General features: G+C 46.8%; 1 protein-coding gene across 1 annotated transcript in view; it reads right to left on the bottom strand.

Annotated features, from left to right (window-relative positions):
* Positions 1 to 308: 308 nt before the first annotated feature.
* foxo6b (forkhead box O6 b) overlaps positions 309 to 20962 on the bottom strand; it is a 35281-nt gene continuing 14627 nt past the window's right edge. The window contains exon 2 of the mRNA XM_068576281.1: positions 309 to 2899. Coding sequence (XP_068432382.1) covers positions 1181 to 2899 — 1719 coding nt within the window. The 3' untranslated portion in view covers positions 309 to 1180. The remainder of the gene's footprint in view (positions 2900 to 20962) is intronic.

The raw sequence follows: 20962 nt of genomic DNA on the forward strand, positions 1-20962 counted from the left end.
GCCTGACCACAGCTGCTCGGTAAGCTGTTCTGGGGTCAGCCGGTGAAGGAGCCACGCTGAGGCAGCCCCAGTGCAGGCCAATCAGAGAGCTCCTCAGGATGTACAGCAGGCTCTGATCGTTGCTTATTTCATTACGGGGAAAGCTACATAAATCCAGAAAATGGAGAGGAAGAGGCACGGAGGGAATATTTGCATTTCTCCTTTCCTATCATCGCCCCTCAATCCCCCCCCCCCCCCCCCCCTCACGCCACCCTTTTCAATCCCTCCCCCATTTAGTGCAGAGTGACTTTAATCATCACTTTCGCCAAAACACATTAAGCCGGTGTGTCCGGAGTTGAGGATAGAGAGGGGGCTTGAAAAAAGAGTGGCGCATTAGATTTGCAATAGCGATGCATCACTCTGGCATTACTTTGGAGATTAAAGACGGGATGTTGCATTTCATTGGAGTGGGGCTGATGGTTGCCTGATGTATGACTGTCCTCTTGCACTGAACCAAACAGGAAACACCACTGTCCACCAGGGAGAGAAGTCTTACTGACCATGGAGCTCCCTTTCTTTCCATCCCTCTATGCCTTTATTTGTGAGTCCCCCTTCTTCTAAAAACCTCCTGTTTTTCTTCATCCTTAGACCTCAAAGCCTTCCTTCCTGCTTTTAAAACCCCAATCTGAGCGCACCTCTACATTGAAAGATATTTATGCAGCTGTTTGATCATGTTCTCAAGTCAAAAACAACACCTCCTTTGTAGAAGGAGATAATACTGTAAAGTGGATTGCATACATTAAACTTAAGCCAACACACAACGCGACTTCACCTGGTCTTTGTGTTACTGCATCTGTATGGATAGGATGGATGTAAAGTGCTTGAAAGCTTAGGACAGGCAGTACGAGATGGAGACCATAAAAAAACAAGAAAAAAAAAGATGAAGGGCATGAACAAGGGAGTGGGGGCTTTAGGACTGGGCTCATTGGGGGCAGGTTCAATATGGAGACAGGAGGCTTTATAAACAGGGTGTGGGGGTGTATGGAGTCCCCGGGAAACAAAATGACAATACGTATTTTGTTCTACAGTCTCAGAGAAACAGAATCACAGTCAGTCAGTCCAAGGGTACAGCCCACCAGCAGCCTGGCCCAGTGGGTGAGCTTTCCGGTCATGTGTCTATCCAAACCCCTTGGGCCCGGGTTCACCCTGGCACCCAGCTCTGGTGGCTGTGTGCTGGTGGAGGGCATGCAAACGCCCCCAAGCTCATGCCCATCCCCATCCCCATGCCTTGGGACAGAGAGCCGTCAAAGTTGAAGTCCATGCTCTCTGTGTCCATAAAGTCATTGAGCAGGATGGAGTCCACGTCACAGTCCAGACTATTGGGGACGTTCTCCATCTCCAGGTTTCCAGCCATTCTACTGTGGGAGTTGTGCTGTGGCCCGTGGTAGCCAGCGTTCCCTGGCTGGTGGTTGTTGTGGTAGTAGCCGTGCCAGGAGTCAGTCATACCCTGATGGTGGGCTCCGGGGTAAGGCTGGTGACGGGGTTGAGGCGCGGACGCCAAGCGGCATGGGTCCTGGGGAACGTCCATGACGCCGGCGGGGTTGGGCGGCAGGGACGGCGAGGTTGGGAGGTGTGGTCGGGGCCCATAGTGGTTCGAGGTCTTGAGGCTGTAGGGCTGCAGGATGTCAGTGCTAACCCTTGGGGAGAGGGCCTGGGGGTGAGGCCCACTGTGCATAGGGTTATGGGGGTTGTGGTTGTGCATGTGACTCTGGCTGGAGCGAGGGTTGTGATCATGGCTGGCGTTTACTTTGTTACTGTGACTGTGCTCGTGACTCGAACCGTAGTCGTGGGCAGGTAGGGGCTTGTGGCTGTGGCTGTAGTCGAGGCTGGCTTGGTGTTTGTGACCCTGATTGTGGTTCTGATGGTGTGTTGTGTTCTGGTCATGGACTGAGCCATGGCCATTGTGTAGGCTGGGATTGTGAGCATGCTCCTGGCTGTGATTGTGGTTGTGATTGTGGCTGCGGTTCTGATTGTGGCTGTGCTGGCTGTGAATGCCATTGGTCCCCGGTGTCATAAGTGTGTGTGTTTCTCGCCCCTGGCCCAACACTGTCTCTTTGTTGCAGTACGGAGGACCTCCAGTAAGCAGACTCTGCAGGGCGTTGTTCTCTGAGTAGCCCCTCATCGGGCGCTGGAAGCTGACTGGCTTGTTCTCCTGGATGGTCTCCATGAGCGTGTGATGCCGGAGCATGCTCATGGAAGGCTGTCCGTACATGGGCCCACAGTAGGAGCCCTCTGCCTTGGGCGCAGGCACGTAGGGATAACCGTTGCATTTGATTTGCTGTGGCTGGGGGTAGCCACTTTCATCGAGACTGATAGCCCCCGTCAAGTCCGTCAGCTGGGGCAGCTCCACAGTCGGGCAGTGGCCTCCAGTGCCCAGGGCCGGGGAGCGTGTGCTGGAGGGGCTGGGGTACAGTCGAGGGGAGGCCGAACAGGACAGTCCACCTTCCTCCGGTTCGTCAGCCTCAGCCTCGGCGAGGATCGGGGACAGGCAGCCACTCAGTGTGGAGGCAGAGGAGGAGGTGCGGGAATGAAGATCCGTCCAGGTGTCATACTCCTCACCCCCCATGCCCACACCTCCTTTCCCCGCTGGACTGCCGTGCTCCGGGGAGTCTTGCAACGTAGGTCCGGCCCTCTGACCTTGTCCCCGTCCGAGGCCCATGGCCCCTGCTCTCTTTCGGCCGATGCGACCCTTGGTCTTCAAGTAGCGGTTGCCGTTGTCTATAGAGGCCGCTCGCCGTCTGGGTCCTTTTCCCATCTTTCCTCCTTCTGGGTTCAGCATCCACCACGAGCTCTTCCCCGTACCTTCATTTTGCACCCGGATGAAGCGGCTGTGCAGGGACAGATTGTGTCTGATTGAATTCTGGAAGGAGAGAGAGAAAGATGGGAAGTAGATGATGGAGAGAAAAAGACAGAAGGGGGGGGGGAGAAAAAAACAGATAAACATTAACACCCAAGGGAACATTTAGGGTTAAATAATCATTTCTCGAGAACACAAAGTCATTTCAAATTATGGCCAAACTATCAAGGCTGCACGGTGAGCGAGAAAAAGATGGATAAAGAAAGAGGGGGGGGGGGGGGCCATGGAGGGGCGAGCAAAGAGGGCAGGGAGAGTGAAGGACCAATCGATACCTCCCCTGACCAGCCTCTCCTCTCCACACGCGTTCACTGAGTCATAATATGGACATGGGTGCAGCCTCCACATCAAACCATCACCAAGGTTACAGAAATGAATCACGCGAAGCAACCCAATCACAGACAGCCCATATCGATTGAAGGGCCTCCAAATATGAGAGCCTGAGATCCAGCCAGAGACAGGGAGGGAGGGAAGGAAGGAAGGAGAGGGTGGGGAGGGAGGGAGGCGAGATTTGGCAGAAGCAGACCTGGAAGAGCACCAGAAGGAAAAAAGAAACACTCGTTCGTAGGCCTGGAATAAGATAGAGGGGAAGGAAAATCGGGGAGGGAGGAGGAGAGGGACATGCTCATTTAACCCCTTTTAAAATCATGGCACAATTAACATGACCGTAGGCAACGGCGGCAGATATCGTTATGATGGAGTCTTCTCGTGAATAGCTTTGAAGACGGACGGATGTGCCGGTTGTGGGTGGGTGTGGTGGGGGGAGAAGGGGGGTTGTGGTGTAGGATAAGCCTCTCCAGACCCCTGTTTAAGTGTCTGAGTGACGGCTGTATAGTTAATCCAGGGCTCCGCAGCAGCATTTGAAGCCGGTGCCAACCTGGAGTGAGTTGATGAGATCTAAGCCTGCCTAAAGGAGAGCTTAGCAGGGATACACATCATCTCAGCTGGCCAAGTTAGTCTAAGTACAGCATGTTCATCCAAATCGTTCCTGCTTGTGTCATTATTCACACTTTCTCCAGCTTTCTTCCCTTTTGCTTCCCCGTCTTCTCTTTCTTTCCCGCTCTTTTCTGAGGAACAAACCGCCCCTCAACCCTCGACCCCTCTTTCCCATGTGCGCAATCACACACTTTCTCTTTTTCCCTCTCTGGAGATATCTATCTATTTCTGCCTTGTTTATTACCTGCACATAGCTCACAATCTCTGTCTCCTGATATCTCGAGCCATTCTCTATCTTCATTCACTCCCCGCCTCCTGTCCAATTTTCCTGCTCTCAGCCCCCATTCATCTCCCTCTCTGTGTCCCTGCGTCTCTTGATCACGACATTGCTCATTCTCCCCTACTCTCTACATCCATCCATCCTCTCATCACCTTCCACAACTTCCACCCCCCCCCCCTCCTCCACACCTCTGCTCTCCTCTCTCTAATTCATTCATTCATACTGAAAGGCAGAAACAAACAGCAGGAGATGCAAATCTGTCAGCTGTTTGTTTCCGATGTCAGCTTACATTTCACCCTTCAGCGCAATCCATACATTCAGCGTATGCACGTTCTCCTCCATCTCCACGATACTCTGACAGCATACGGCGCCACATGGCAGCGTACTGGACCGCCAGCGGAAAGAGGTGACGGCTTTTTCGTTGTTGTTGCAGCGCATTATGAAAAGCACAGCATCCGCAACAGTAACTAATATGTTTCTCGCAAAATGTTTACTGAGGGAATTCAGCTTTAAGTGGGGGTTTTAAATCAGTCTTGTATCAGACCTGCTGGTATTCTCAATTACGGAGAAAAGCCCCCTCCACACACTCCCATCCCCTCAGCGTGACTCCCAACAGGTAATTTCGTCCCATCGTCCACTCAAATCTCACCGCTTCGACTATAGAGACTCTCTTCACAGATGTGGAAATTGGATAGGAGAGATGCATTTATGTGTTTTTTTTTCTTTCTCTGCCGTTCAGAGGGGGGTCCTCTCCAAAACACCAGGTTGGAAAAAATTGCCAACGAGCTCGACGTTCGCTACAAAATGGGCCGACTGCGCTTCACAGCGGCGGCGCGGCGCCAAACGCAGACTTTATCAAAGCCGAATTGAACGATGACGCCGCGTGTAAGAGGCCGCCGGCGGAGCCGACCCCGCGTCAGGTGATCTGAGCGCGGCGCCCTGACAGGTTCCTCCGCAACGTGACGGCTCCGGCTGGGCGTAGCCATGGCAACAGAGTAAACCAAAAGAGGGAAAAATGAAGAGAGGGGAGGTGATGGTGGTGGGGAGGAGAAGAGGGAGGGAGGGAGGGAGAGGGGAGGGGAGGGAGGGTGCTGATGCTGTTTGATGCTGCAGGCAACTCCAAACAGCCTTTTTATCTGAGTCTGTCAGATTCCTGCTTCCAATCCACCAGGGAGGCTCAATCACCAGCAGTCCCAATGTCTCACTACCTGTACCAAGCTGTGATTAGCAGCCCTGTGTGTGTGTGTGTGTGTGTGTGTGTGTGTGTGTGTGTGGAAAGCTTCTGTACAACCACCAGCGCAACAATTATACACTGACTGCTGTTCCTTCACCTGCTGGAACAGTGTATACTATAATGTGCTTTGTCTCTCTGCGCTGCCTTGTCTATATATTATGATTAAACTGTCATTCTCTTTCGGCTAAAATGAACATTTGTTCTAAAATGTATTAATAGTGAACATTTGGTGGTGATGCTCAGCACTGTCAGCAGCTAATGGTTCAGTTTATATACCTAAATGTGGAGATCCCTGGTAGTCAGCCCCATCGTCTGAGCACAGCAGAGCAATTAGAGTCAAATTAATCATTAACAAATTTGGAAATTTGGACACATGAAGCTAAAAGAGGCATTCAAATATATATATATATATATATATATATATATATATATATATATATATATATATATATATATATACACACACACTGTAGTCTACTGTAGTGGACTTGGATCAACATCCATCGAGGTAATCAAGGTAAACAAGTAGAGCACTTGTACCGGTAAGGTTTTACACACGTTGAAAAAGCACTTATGGTATACGTATAAATGAAAGATTTGAGAAATAATGTTCCTTGCCAGTTCCCACATCTGATTTAAAGACATTCATTTACTTAACAAAAATGTCTCCCACTGATAAGCCTTCATTGGTTTATTCATGGTATTATGCATATCTTTAATATCTGTTTTGGCTTCATGAGTATTGTATTGGCAATTCTGTCTGTGTTGTTGATGCCAAATAATGTCTGAATAGATTTTGTTTAAGGGCAATAAAGATAATGACTCAAACCCTTTGGCTTTTTTTCTGTGAAAAGACCACCGTCCTCCTCTAACCAAGTGGTTATTGTCCTATATGACAGCCAAGATGCTTCAACAAAGTAGTAATATTAACCCAAACCAAAAGAGATTTTTTTTTTTGCCAAAACATAAACAAATCTTGACCATATAATTTATTTGTTGCAACTGTCATTTGTAACAGCTTTGAAAGGAACACATTACACAATGAAAAAGTGACATCAATACTTTCAGAACAAGCTTTTTCTCCCCGAAAAATTGTTAAGCTTGATAGTGTCTGCTGGGTAAATGCCAAAAAAAGGACAACACCACAAGAAAAAAAGGGGATCTTAATTTTGTTAAGCATCTTTCAATATATCAGCGTGACTGGTGAGGGATTGTAGCGTCACATGCAAAGGGAAGTTTGAGAGCCTCCGGGCTATCATTGCAATCAAATGCTATGTAGCAGGAGATGTCACTGATTACCACTGTCAGCCACAGAGGAGGAGCTGATGATCAGTGAAAACCTCCAGCAAAGTCTTTGATTGCAATGAAACCTGCCGACTCTCAGCCTGGTCATCCCTGCCTGGCCGTATATATTAAGTTGTCAGGAGGAGTGATTCTGAAGAGGAGATGCCTGTTCCCTCTGCTCTCAGCCTTTGCCTTTCTGCTAATGCAGCAGGAGATGGATGTAGCAGAGGGAACGGTGACTGGGTCCGTCCTCACTCCCACCCTCCTCCCTCTACAGGGAACACGCTGCCCTGTATGCAGCTCCACTACTGTATATTATACATTAATAGTGACTGAGTTTGACCCTGACACACTGCTGCTTTCACTGAGTCAGGGGATAGTCAGGCCAGTGGTTAGCTAATGGCCCGTGGACACACAGATCCGTCTAAACACAGAATTCTTACACTTTCCCCTTTTTCAAAATACCAGACTAAGCAACAATATATGAACGGGTTTGCACTCAGTATGAGGATGAACGATACATCATGATCGACTGCATGATCATTCTGTATGCGCTCTATAAATACAGCTGAACAAAGAGATTTAACCCTGTTGTACAATTTGGATACTTGGCAACAAAGTGAATTCTTGACTTTGGAAATACTCTGACCGTACGATCCAAACTAATGATTTTTTTTCCAGAGCTTTCAACCGTATCACAAGGTCTTCATCAGCAGGTAGAGTTTGCTCAGTTGTCAGAAAGATGGATCCAAGCTCAATATCGTGTTTTCCAACTTAAGGGTTATGTTAGATATGTAGTTAACGCTAATGCCGGCCCTTACTTAAAATAAAAAGTGTAAATGTTTACAATGTTTAATGGTTGAAAAAAAGAAGTGGATCTTGATGTGAAAATCTAATTTAATGTATACACATTCTGTATTGTACTTCCATAAAGTTGGTGCTCTTACAAGACACAGATAACAAAATAAAACTCTACATCTAGTTTTTTAAATAGATTCAAATCGAAGAAACAGAGGCTGGAATATGGAGGCTTTTAGTCTGTAACTGACAATACTAAAATACTACATTTCCCATAAAGAGACCTATTCAGTTTTCACAGGCTGAGTAGTACTCCACTGATTTCACCCAAGGTTTCGTTTAACCACCGAGTGTCTCTTGATGTACTCCAAACTCAACATGCCCAGGGTGGACAGAATAACAGGAACATCAGAACAATCTCATTCCATCCAGTAGATGCTCAAGGAAAACATCACTTTTTTTTAGTTTAGTGTTAAAACAGACGGTTAATTCCCCTCTACGGTTGTAGAGTATTTTACACTGTTTGGTCTCTCTACTGTTCCTACATTTTATTGGGACCCTCGTCTCCAAACCGCCTTTTAAATGATCAGAAACGTTGCGTTCTCTTCGGCAGGATGCGGTCTGCCCACATCCTCCATTTCAGAAGAGCAATAACGGAGCAGTGGTTAATTTCCTTGATTATTATTATTTTCAACACCCTTGTCCCTTTTTAGTCTGGGTTAGCTGGCTTACCGTTAATTACATCTATTGCAAATCATCCAGTTTGTGTTGCATAGCTACGAGAAATGATGTAACCCTTTGCACCCTTTTTCCTCTGGCTGTTGTTCTGTTACCAGCAATTCTCTCCACGGTCTTTGTGTCTGAGCAGAGAAAAGCCTCCTATATTAATTCTACACAACTAATATCAAAATGTATCTGTGTGCTGGACCTTTTCACACCATAGAGGGAAAAGAAGTTTACACACATCTTCGCAGACTGTACAATATGTGGAAATTAAGTCATATCCAGTGTGTTTTAGACTTTTCAGCCCGGGCTGCTTTGTACACAAACACTACACGCGTAAACAAACGGCACCATATATGTTTCACAACTTGACACATGTTCGCCTCGACGTGCACGCGCACACGGGCACACGCACATCTGCCCATCGCACACCCCCACCCCAAACTGGCAATCATACTTAATCCCTCTCCAGCCTGAGTAATCCTTGACAATCCAAGGCTAATCCTGGTTAATTCTGGGCACTCCTCAGCTGGGCTTCACCCTCAAACCACAGAGACAGGGTGGGGATTGGTCGGATCATGGCGATTGGGGCTGGCCGCGACGCTGATCGACGTAATTGGTCGGGCAGTTATTGGTCGCCAAGAAAAACAAGCACAGGTTTTTCCCCACTCTTGAAAATACGTCCGGATTGACCCCCGCGACGTCACGCCGGCCTCACTGTTGTCGTCGCTGCTGGTAGAAAACATGTTTTTCACCAGAGTCCCCCGCGTTAGCAAGTAACCGCTAATACGAGGCAGGCCCCGTTAATTTGTCTGCTTGCTGTGACAGCAGCAGCAGCAGCTAGGGTATAGAACAACCTTTTCTAAATTTAAAAGGACAGTTGAATGAATTGCTGAAATAAAAACACAAGCCGGGTATACAGTATGAGCCATTCCTCCAGTGTAAGGGGCTTCCGAGAAGTCATTAGCCTCTATTCAATCAGCTCTACCTACCGAAAGCTCCTAGCTCAATTCTTCTTAGCGGCTATCGATCCAGAGTCCAAAATGAAGCACTTAAGACGCCTTGATCAAGCTGCTCCTTAATCTAGCGTTAAGGAGATTGAGACCTTTTCACCCCGTGTCTCAGACAGACTTATTACTTTAGCACATGGGTACAGTGGCAGTCGGAGCACACTTCACTGGCACAGACTCAGTTTCGGTTTTATAGTCTGTTTAAGCCCCTTTGGTGCAGAGCAAGCGGCACTTTTACTCTCTGCCATTTTGAAAAAACTGTCAATACACACAAAGCCGGGAGCGTTAATGAAGCAATATGTCTCTGACATGGGACGGATGAGGATGCTTTGTTAAAAACAAGAAGGCCTCTGGTGATTTGTGCACTCGACTGTGTGCCTGTTCGATTGACTTTGCACATGGAAACTGCAGGATATGTGTGTTTGAATTGTGGTATACTCATGAGAGCGTGAAAGCAGAAGCAAAAAGGAAACTGATTTTCCTTCTGCTGCAGCTCTGTCGAGCAGCGAGACGGGGAACAGGTTGCAAAGGAGTTCTGCTCCTGGACGTTTTTATAGGCTTCTTTTACGTCCCCACATCCTCACAGGAGAGAAGTCTCTCGGAGGGGTGTCTTTAGAGGATTCAGTAGAACATCATGTAGTGGATTCGAATGTGCTTTCTGCTTCACATTTTAAAACGAGCCCACCTTGAATTTACGGCGCTTTCAAGCGCGGGGGTTTGCGTTTCAAATTCGACGCAGCGCTCCTGTGGAAGTGGTCCGGCACAATCCAGCCGAGTGTTGTGGGGATTGTCGTACTCCGCCTTGTTGAGAAGTAGCGGGACTTTGCAAATCAGTTTTCTCCCCATGCTCAAACATTATTTATTAATCCATTTCACACAGCCAGGAGTCATTATGCACGGTCCTGTCAATGGGTATCTCTCCATGCCGCGCATTTATTTGATAATAAGCAGGAGTGGGGGAGAAGATAAAAGCGCTGACTGCGTTCATTGTGAAGCGTTTTCTGCAGGCGGGGAGACTTAAATGAGAGCAGCCAGCTCTGTGTGGGAATGGGTCTCGTCTGCTAAGCCTGTCTGGAGGCAATCGATGGAAATTAGTCAACGCTAAAGATTCACTTCCTGTGACTGATGTCACGGGCAGCGCTTGTCTCTTTGAAGGGAAATAAAGAAGTGGGAGGCTGAGGGATTAATGGGGTTGGCGAAGGTGTGAGCATGCAGAGTTTGGGTGGGGGCTGTCTAAGCTGGGGGAAAAGATGCTATTCTTTTGGTGAATTGCAGGAAAATATATCCAGATGAGAGGATCCAGATGAATGCAGTGTAGCTAGGACCATTAAAGACACACAATGAGTTGTGTACAAGGCTATAGCAACAGCGCAGACCAATTGGATACAATGAAGATGTGCAGCCACACTTTTACCACAGTGCTGCTGCTACCGCTGAAACAGCCTGACCAACACAAAGCCGCAAATACTGAAATATTACTTCAGTCTCAACATCTTTAAATGCTGTGTAACACCAAAAATGTCTCTTTAGACATGCACCACATAGTACCTAATTTATCAGCAGTTATACAGAGTTTAGAGATTCTTTGTTGAACATAAAAAGGTTGCTAAAAGACTGAATGCTCTTATTCAGCAGGTTAAAACAAACTCTTTGAAGCTGGAATTACATTTGTAAGGGTCTTTGGCGGGTAATTGCCGGGTTCTTTGAGTCGTGAAGGTCTTGCAGAACTCGCCGAACAACCACAACCGTCTCTTTTCTGCATGGAGGATAAACACCAGCGTTTGTAGTCAGTTGTATACCTGCAGGAGCTGTGACAATACAATCACAGTTAGCGTCTCCAGTAGTTCTACTGAGGATGCTTCCTGAAAGGTGCACCAGTTAACTTCTCGTCAAAGTACAGCCGAGGGACTAGAGCCGGCCCTCGGGCGACAGAAGGCCTTTCGCTCGCCCCCCCCCCCCCCCCCCTCCCGCTGCCCGACTCCCTGCGGAGCTCCACGAGCTCTACGGGGGAAGACAGAGAAACAAGGTAGACAGGGAGGGAAAAGACGGGCGCAGAGAGGCAGGGGGCGAGGCGTCGTCTGGGGCTAACCTGAGAAAGGTAGACGGGGAGGGAGCCTGAGGGGCTAGAGGCGGACAGCAAGCCCAATCCCCAGCGGAGAGGCCTCTAATTGGAGCTGCCGGCCTGCCGAGGCAGCCTCTTTCTCTGCAAATGGACATAAGGAGCCGAGTGAAGGCGGAGAGCCCGGGGGCGGGAGGAGAGGGCAGATAAAAATAGAGCCGGCAGATTAACGAGCATCTGAAAGCGGGGCAGGGGATCGGAAAATCCTCCCTGCGTGCCAGAGATGCCCAGTCCTCAGGCCACAGCCAGCGCTGTTAAGAGTGACGGACCCAGAGCAGCCGTGAGCGGCGCTTCCTTCCTGTTGGCTTCCCTCACATCACGAACAACGGCCGGGAAGGAGCACCGTTACGGCCGGCTCCAGGAAACTCTAATGAAGTACAGTAGCAGTCAAGTTGCTGGAGTAGAAATACAGTAAAATTGGCTCTTTTGTTTCATTTACATTTTTGTTATTATTTGTATTACTATACGCAGCCAGAAGTGTCTCTCTGGAAAGATCTAGGTGAATAAACACAATAGAAAAGGATATTATGTCTTAACTTTCATCTCTAAATTATTTTAGATGCTTTGCTTAACATTTACTTCGCCTTTCTTAGGTAAAACTTACAAGTTGGGTGCCAATAAACCAAAGGATTTAGCCAGTTTGTCAATTGTTCGCATGCAATGGAATAAAGTCAGGTTACATAATGTTATCAACCGTGTTGAGAGTTGATAAATAATATATTTCTATTTCAGCTTTTAGAAAATGAACATGTTCACCCTGATTGTTGACATTAGGTCTTTTGAATTTCGCTACTAAAAGGTGGCAAAAAGTTAGTAAATGAGCAAAACCTAAAAAAAAAAAAAAAAGCCTTCGCACTTTGTGTGTGAACTAGATAGCTAAACACAAAATAATCTAAAGGCAAACTCCACGTACTCTTTATCTGAATGGATGACTTAGCCTCTTCTCATAACTACGCTGGGTCTTTTCTCATATTATAACAAAGCATATTCTCCACACAATTCTGCCTTTCAATTACAGTAACAAAAAAGCAAATGTAGTTTGTCACCTCCACCTTTGACTAGCGCTCATAAAAGAGGAGTCACCTCCACAGCTGTGATTTCTATCCCTCCCCTGGGAGCTTTCACACGCCAGGTGGAGCATCGTGACACCTATGGGAGCCAAAGGAGAAGCTGAGAAACAGGCCTGATCACACCTGCCATCGGGTCTCAGGAGAGAACCACCCACCTCAACACTCAGCTGTCACATCCATCCACACGCCGAGGCTGCGCGGCACCTCCGACAAATGCACTGATCCGCAGACAGAGGCTGGTACACGACGTGAGACATTCTGAATGGCACATTAATAAAAAAGCAACAAAAGGCTCGACTGACTGGAAGAATCGGAGAGTTGGGAACAGACTCGCGAACATCGAACTCTGCCGAACAGCGATCGCTCATGCTCAAATAATCAGCTCGACCTTTGGCCTTTCATCCTTAAGGTAGAGAGAAAGCTGAATGACACTGGAGGAGGTGATCAACTTTTCTTAACGGGTGTGTACCTCGCTTCCAGGGTTGGATTTAATCCAAAGTGGTGCTGAAAAGCCACTTAATCATGAACACAACTATTCAAGGATTTGTAATGAATATTCATTTGGTTTGAAAAGGGGAGGCATTGTTGAATATTCAGACCTTTTCTCTGAAACTGCTGCTTGAGTATGGTATCAAATATCAACTTGAACGTACTTCTTCAGCAGGGAACATTCCCAGGATGTAAGTCAGACCGCCGTCGCCGTTATCCATTCACGACATTGTTTTCACGGGGACTGATTTCTATTTGGGAGGCGGGGGTGTTGTATCATGTTGTGCCTCACACAATAGTCACGTATAAGTAGGTTTCAGGGTTGTTCTGTCAACACTGGTCGTCAAGCGATGCATTTATTGTGTGACTACACCATAAGAAAATAGGGACAAAGTCGAAGGTTCAGCTTTTAGATTCATCAGAAGCCAATTTGAAGGATGGCAATCTGCCAATTTATGTGGGTATTTTCCAAAGTTATTATGAAACAGTTTTTTTCTGACCTCGCTAAATTGCTTCGGGGAATACATCCTGGCACTGAAAATTAACCCGCACCCGACTGCCAGCACGACACTTAAATTGTGCGACTGGAACTACCAAAGCCTCTAGTTTGCTTCAACTGAAGCATTAATCTTTGCACTGAATAACAACTGAGGACGTGGCCGTCCATCGTTTACAGTCGAGTCAAAGGTCACTCTTCAGGAGGAGGCCTCAGCATCATCTTCCGAAGTTTCCCTGCATTCGTACAAAACAACGGGGGCTGCATTTCTCCCGTTGGAGTCGCTTCACGAGGAAATCGCTTCACTGTCACATTGAGGAGGAGGATTACAGCACCCGGTCCTCTGTCAACATACATTTGCCGTGTTGCATGAAGATGGATCCGAACCTGACGAGAGTTGTTTCTGCACTCGATTCACAACGAGCTGCACGAGGAGCTGCATCAATCTAATCCACGCCATTTTTGTCGCAATGGTGTCACCGTTTTTTTTTTCTTCTTCTTTTTCTCACGGATATAGCAAAAATTCTTTCAGGAAAATGACATCCCCCTTTCTAATCCCGCCTGAAAAGCTCCGGATCGCATGCGTGAAACAGCCCGCGACAAGCACAAACGCCGAAACCTATTTTAATCTCTAACCAAATGGGAGATGTGCGATTCAGAGGGTCTGGAACCGGGCTCGAAGCATCACGGACTAGTAAATCACCCAGAATCCTCACAATGACCTTCTGACTGCAACATCATCAGAACAAAACGCATACACGGCTCCGTTTGGATCATATTTCACTGCTACCTTGGTGGTGTGTCTCTGATCACAATGGATCTGTCTCTGCTTCTCTGGAACCTGACGTCTACTTTTTGGGGCTTAGACTAAAATACCAAAGTTAGACAGGAATAGTAATGATCGCAAATCATTGCCTCCGACAAATACTTCACGGTATTGTTTCATTCAATTACTTCCTTTTTTTTATTCGGCCGGCTTTGAATACACTTTTCAAACAGTCATGTCTGTGAGGACTTTTTTCACGGTAAATCACTTCGCCAATTCACACTGTCACACTTTTTGAAAAACTCAAATTCCTTTTAAGAGAAACACATCTCTCATCAGATGTGCTCTTTTGAAGTATGCCAATTTTTTTCCAAACAAAAAAAAAAAGGGAAAGAAAAAGTCAGACGCTCTTCTCTAAGCGATGCGCGTCGACTGTCATTCTTCCGCGACGAGAGGCTGCATCGTCTCAAATTCAGTTTAACGCAATACCGGAAAAATTGACAAGAAATTAACGAGACGCGAGGGGAGAAAAAAAAAAAAAAAAGGATATGCATATTCATGAATCATAACTTCAACCCAACTTCTAATTCGGTGTTATTAATTGACATCACACGGGACAGAAGTCAAACCCCACATTGACAGCGTGCATATCGCCCTTGCAAAAGACACAACCACACAAAAGAATCCCTCCCTAACACACACACACACACACACACACGCACACACACACACGCACACATCTCGTGCTTCGCTCGTATGGCATGCTGGGCCGCCTCATTACTACAATGCCAAGCTACTAGTTGCTAAGGAGACCTTAGGGAGAGGGAGGGTTCCTGTTGCCATGGCAGCAAGCCTGCATCCTGCCAACTGTCTTCCCCCACGAGACGTGACCATCGTAGACGGAGGGAGAGAGAGAGAGAGAGAGAGAGAGAGAGGGAGAGAGAGAGAGAGAGAGGGCAGAACGAAGTGAGGGGAGACGAGGCTGGAGGGGTTTATGGTTAAGATGTTGAAAGAGGAGGACTTGTAAAGATGCCTACGAGGCAGCGGGCTCGTCGGAGAACCGCAGAGACTGTAGGAATAATGTGCGGGGAAAATTGATGGGGTGAGAGCAGGAAAAGAGGGAGACCTTGAAATAACAAAGCCCCCCCCCTCCCCGCCCCCCCTCCTTCCTCCCACCCTTTCTTCTGAACGCACCAATGTGCCTGCAGCATGCTTTCCCATGGCTAACACGCTGCTGCTGCCGCCGCCGCCGCCGCCTGGCCAACCACAACTACATCCAGGCGTTTATGAAGACGCCAAAATGACGCCGCGCGCCCCCGATCCAAAACCCCTTCTTGACTCCCTCACTCGCCACCCCATAATGCCAGGCGTGTCCCCGGGTGAACCGGCCCGCCTCTCAGCTTTTACTACGCGAGCAGAAGATCTGACAGAGCTTTTGGGCGAGTGTTCACAGAGCCCATCCGTCATGGAAAGAAATCTGCTTTGGTGAGAGTGAGCGGTATTGAACGACGGATGGGAGGGAGGGCAAGGAGAGGGAGGGAGAGCATCTGAGAGGGATGAGCAGAGAGAGATTAAACTGATTGGGGAGCGCAGAAGAAGGGCGAGGAGGAGGTCACGCGAGGCGAAAGAAGAGAGAAGTCCTCAGTCTCAAATTCAAATTAGCCATATTGGTTTCCAAGGACATTGAATTGTTTCCATCCTCGATTTCCTTTTCTGTGTCATTGCCCCTCCTCCTCCTCCTCCTCTCCTCTTCCTCCCCGCGTCTCTTCTCTTTCTCTCTCCCTGACTTCATTGCCTCTTATTAAAAACATTTTTTTCATTGCCTAGGATTTGCTCGTCACATTGAGAAGTACACGTGTGTCAGGGGAGCTATAATTGCAGAGTTTAAACATATTAACACCTGAAGCTCTTACCTCTCACCACAAGTTCTGCAACCCTGACTATTAGGTTTGGGATCAGATTGGACTCGGATTACAGGATAACCATTTTGTGGCGTGTTTGCACTCATTTTTAAATGTTATTTAGCAAGAAATGTCTCGATTGCTCTCGCTGGTTTTCGCTAAATCATCAATATTTAACAGAAGGGTGGTTGATTCTGCAAAATCCTGCAAATTACTTTTCCATTTTATGTTGAAGTTCGAGGTCGAAGTCCAATACCTACATTTCTATATGTTTAATGCAGGTGGTCAGGGTCCGTGGTTAAGGTTTAAACTCCTTCCTGCAGTGTCTGTAACGCAGTCGTCTAATATGAATGAAACATATAGATATCAATGCTCAGTGGGAAAATGGAAAAACAACTAGCTAACAGTCAGTAATGGATGACAGCAGTAAGGATTTGGTGAAGGCCCCTGAATTATGTGGAAACAGCACGGCGTCGCTGTCACAACTGCTAAAAACAAAACGACCATTTCATTTTTGGGTCAGAATCTGGGCTGTTCGCCCAATCCGTCGTTCAAATATAATACCATAAAGTTCTCTTTCGTTTTCCCTGACAGTGGGATGCAGCTTCAGGCCGTACGTTGGGTTCGGGGGTATAAACAGTTTGGCAGTACCAGACGGGTCCAGTTGAACGGGTTCTTGAAGACGTGGTTACGAGCTGGTTTTGAGTCCCAGTTTTAGGTCGGTACAGAACTGGCAACGTACCGCGTGACTGCAATGTACTGACACTCAGACATTCAGACGTATAATAGCAGGAAAACTGATGGTAAACTGTACAACTCAGCTGGTTCTGTTTTGGATTATAACTGTCTGAACAGTCAAGTCCTGCTGGAAAGGATTGTTTGGCATTTGTATGGGGGCTGTTTTTAATTGTGGACGAACTCGACTGCTACGCACAGAGCTCTGACCCAAACCCAAACACCTCTGAGATGACCTACAACATATGAGCCTTAATGTTACTTAAAGTACTGGCTCCAGTGCAGCAAATCCCTGCAGCCATGGTTTGGAAACATGTTCAACAATCACATGCGGGTGTGATGTTTGGACGTCCACGTCCTTAAGTTAAAAAAAACAAACCTTTGTCCACCTTAACAAAGTAAACATCTTTGTCTCAAACGTAGCCTTGCGTCAGGTTTGGGTCTCACATTTTGCAGAACCAGTCTGGATGATCCGGGTTCATGCGGGTTCATGCGGGTTCGAGGCCTCACACACAAACGCAGAGCGCACGTCGACATACTTTTGCTTCCAAGCAATTCCGTGCAATGTGCAAGCATGCTGTAACTGTCCCAACCAATTCAAAGCCCTCCTCTCTCCCTCTCCCCCGCTCTCCGTCTCTTTCGCACTCTGGTTTTGATCACTCTTCCTCTCTTTCTTTCTCTCCCTCTCTGTCTGTTTCTCATTGCGAGGGGAATGTGGCGTCTGTCTCATTGTCACAGACGCTGGGAAACAAAAAGCCTCATCACCATCATCCTCATCTGATTCTCTCCACTTCCCTCCTTTAACACATACATTCACACACACACACACACACGTTGCCCAGACATACACACACACACACACACACACACACTGCACACACACACTGCACAGACATGGCTTTATTGACTTATTCATGCATGGGTTTGTTTCGGGGGCAGAGCTCCTGTCTGCCAGTCTGACAGACACCCCATGAACCCTCGAGACCCCCCCTCCTCTTCTTTCGCTTCACACACACACACACACACACACACACACACACACACACACACACACACATTTACCCCCCCCCCCCCCCCCCACCCCCATAACCCGAGCATGGCACAGGGAGTACTCGTAGAGCAATCGGGGTTCACTCAGGTTTCTCCTCCACCGTTTCCCTCCCCTCTTCACTTTCTACTTCTCTTTGCTGGGGAGAAGGGGAAGGTATGCCCACATTTCCCAGAACAAAGACAGCCCAATTAAGTCAGTTTGAGTTAAGGTCTGTGTGGCAGAGCAGGATCGGAAGCGAGCAAACTGAAGAGAGAAAGCGGCGGCGGCGGCGGAGCAAACGGCGAAGGAAAGGGGAAGAGAGAGACAGCCTAACGTACAGGGAAAAGAGAGGGGGAAAGAGAAGTAGAAGAAGAGAAGAAAAAAAAGAGGAGCGCGAGTCACTTTGTAGCGGAAGCGGGTCGACTTCGTTTTTAGCTCCTCAATGGGAGACTATGAAATATTAATAACTGCTCCAGCCATATACTTCAGAGGCCTATGGTAAAACTTAAAGTCTAATGAGACGCTGCTCATGAATTGCTAATGGGGATGCTGGAATGTGTGTTTTTTCTGTGTGCGTTTGAGTGTCTGCACATGTGTGTGTGTACGGGTCCGTGTGTGTGTCTGTGTGTGTGTGTGTGTGAAGGGAGGGGGGGGGTCAAGATGGTAGCTGAGGGGTGGAGTATAACAGAGCTTTCAGTCTTTCAAAGAGCAGACGAGAAACTTCATTAGAGGCTTGAAGTTCTTCCTCCTGCACATCTAAGCGCTGTCGCTCTTTCTTGAACTGAGAAGTAGCTTCACTGTTCTCCACGGTCGGACAGCTTCTAATAAAGTTTAAAAATCGTCGCCTTAATTGAAACAAAATGGAAATCGATTTGCTGTTTTTCCGCGAGTGTTTTCTTCGTGGGTGTCAGTCTTTTGTAAGAGCTTTTGTTCGCGGTTCGACTTTGACGCACGTTTGATAGACAGAAGGTGCGAGAAGATGTAAATCTTTAGAATTTGATTCTTCTCTCTGCTCCTTTCATGCCGAATGAAGTATGTCCATGAATGTGTTTAATAAAACTTTCTCATGTGTAATACTGCAGTGCTTTGCCACCTTTTTGTTTCGTGACTGCTCGCGATTAAGCGGCGGATATTTAAGATTAATTGTCAGAGAAGTAGGATAACAAACTGGATCCCCCAACTCAACTCTTAAGTTAACAAAGTAACAGCCTGAAATAGCAAAATTATTTCGTATTTTTACAAGAAATAATTGCAAAGTTGAAAAAGTCTTGGATTGTACATGAGCTACACGCTGACGTCACGCTCACCACGGCAATGCTAACCCATTAGCTTTGTCTTTGAAGCTGCAGCGCTCACGTCTCAATGACTTGTGAATAAGCGCTGCAGGTGACTTACAAATCTTTGGCTAATGGCCTATTGGAAAGTGATAAACTCACAACCATTTGATATTTATTTTATTAATCAACGTCCCCGCTGAATTTATAGTTTATTATAATCCGTGATGCAGACTCGGTCACTTATTAAAAAGGGAGAAACTCATGAGCGTTTTCTTAATGACTTGTCTGTTAATTACTCACCGGCAGGAGAGACTTTTCACATCAGTTGCGGTTATATTCACGTTAAAGCTCGACTTTATAGAACCCTATAAAGTAATGGTAAAAGATTTTAATGACGCCATTAGTTACAATTTACAAACCCTTAAAAGTGTGCTGAGCGAGACAGTATTCCACTTAAACTACCACGGATAGCCAGAAAATACGAAGCCCAGCTAGTTCGTACAGCGGTGGAGTACCTGTACCTCTCTCTCTCGCTCTAATCTGCGCCAGGGCCTTGCGTAACCTCGGCTGAGTGTAACGGCAGCGCTGAGCCATCAGCTGGGGGATTGTGGGCCGCGTGCAGGCTGGGACCGAGGGGAGCCCAGAGGTGTCGCCCTGCATCACAGTGTTGCTTACTGACCTAATTTCCTACCTCCCAGAAAACTCCCCTGGCGGAGCGCTAATGTGGAGATGCTACGGCGGGACCGAGCCCGGCACGCTGAGATGAATTGGTATTCTACGAAAAATCAGATATGAGTAAATCAAGTCTATTGCAGTGACGTATAACCAATTGATTGGAGAGTTGATCGATACCACAATGGATGTCCGTGGGAATAAATTACCCGGAATTGGTCCGAGTGCGCGCTTTTGATCGGATTTCCATATGCATGACTGTTTATTATTAGTAAGGGCCAATTAGTAATTAGGAGCAAGAGCAGCAGGAGGATACCCAGTTAGCGTTTTGAGCGCACGCTAATGAAAGAAAAGAGAGATTTTCCATTATTGTTTTATTGTGGAAGTAGGCTACATACACAAGCTGTAATTTGGAGGTGTTGCGAAGTATGTGAAGTGGTGACAATTTATTGCTGAGCACCACTGGAGTGTTTTCTGCCTCACCTCAGATTGGCTAATGTGTGCATAAATACATTAAATATTGGGAGAGAATCTCACCCACCGGCGGGTTTTTAAAATCTTTGGATTAGTGTTGGCAATCACACCCAATGATAATCCAACCAGCACCCCAGAGTCAAGGGAATATTTTAAAAAGGTGCAACAATGAAATGAATTTGTTCCTATGAGACAATTTGTAGTGAATAAAGAGTTTTTTTTCTGAATGCCGAAATATGTGGTGTCAGATTATAAGAGTAGACATTATTGATCCCTGGAGGATAATTCCCATGTTGCTGCAATAAACAAGCTGCTTTTTGTGATGAATCAATCAATTGTTTTGTCTATTAGAATTGTAATAATTTACTTTAAGTCCCCCTATTTAGCGTTTGTACGCCGCATATCGACATTAAATGGTTTCTAACACACTATAATGTAGTTGGTGGCAAAAATATGTATTTTTTATATTTGTCCTTCCCTGTGGATCCCCATGAAGTGGAGGCTGCTGTGTAAACTGTGTCTTTCAAAGTGTTGTAACTGATACGGTATAACCGTACAAAAACTGCACATTATTACAATGTTAAAATATTATATTGGGGAAAAAAATGCTCTCCACGAATTCTCAAAACTCGATTCAATATCTTGTTGTGTTCAACCAAAAATCGGAGAAATTAATGTGTTAAATTTACAAAATATTCAAGCGGAGGAAAGTGTCAAATCTTCACATTTAGGAATCTGGAAAGAGTGGATGTTTTGACGTGTTTCAATGACTTAA

This window comes from Clinocottus analis, unplaced genomic scaffold (genome assembly GCF_023055335.1).
Source record: "Clinocottus analis isolate CAN_PGR_092001 unplaced genomic scaffold, fCliAna1.0.p SCAF_14, whole genome shotgun sequence".
NCBI lineage: Eukaryota > Metazoa > Chordata > Actinopteri > Perciformes > Cottidae > Clinocottus > Clinocottus analis.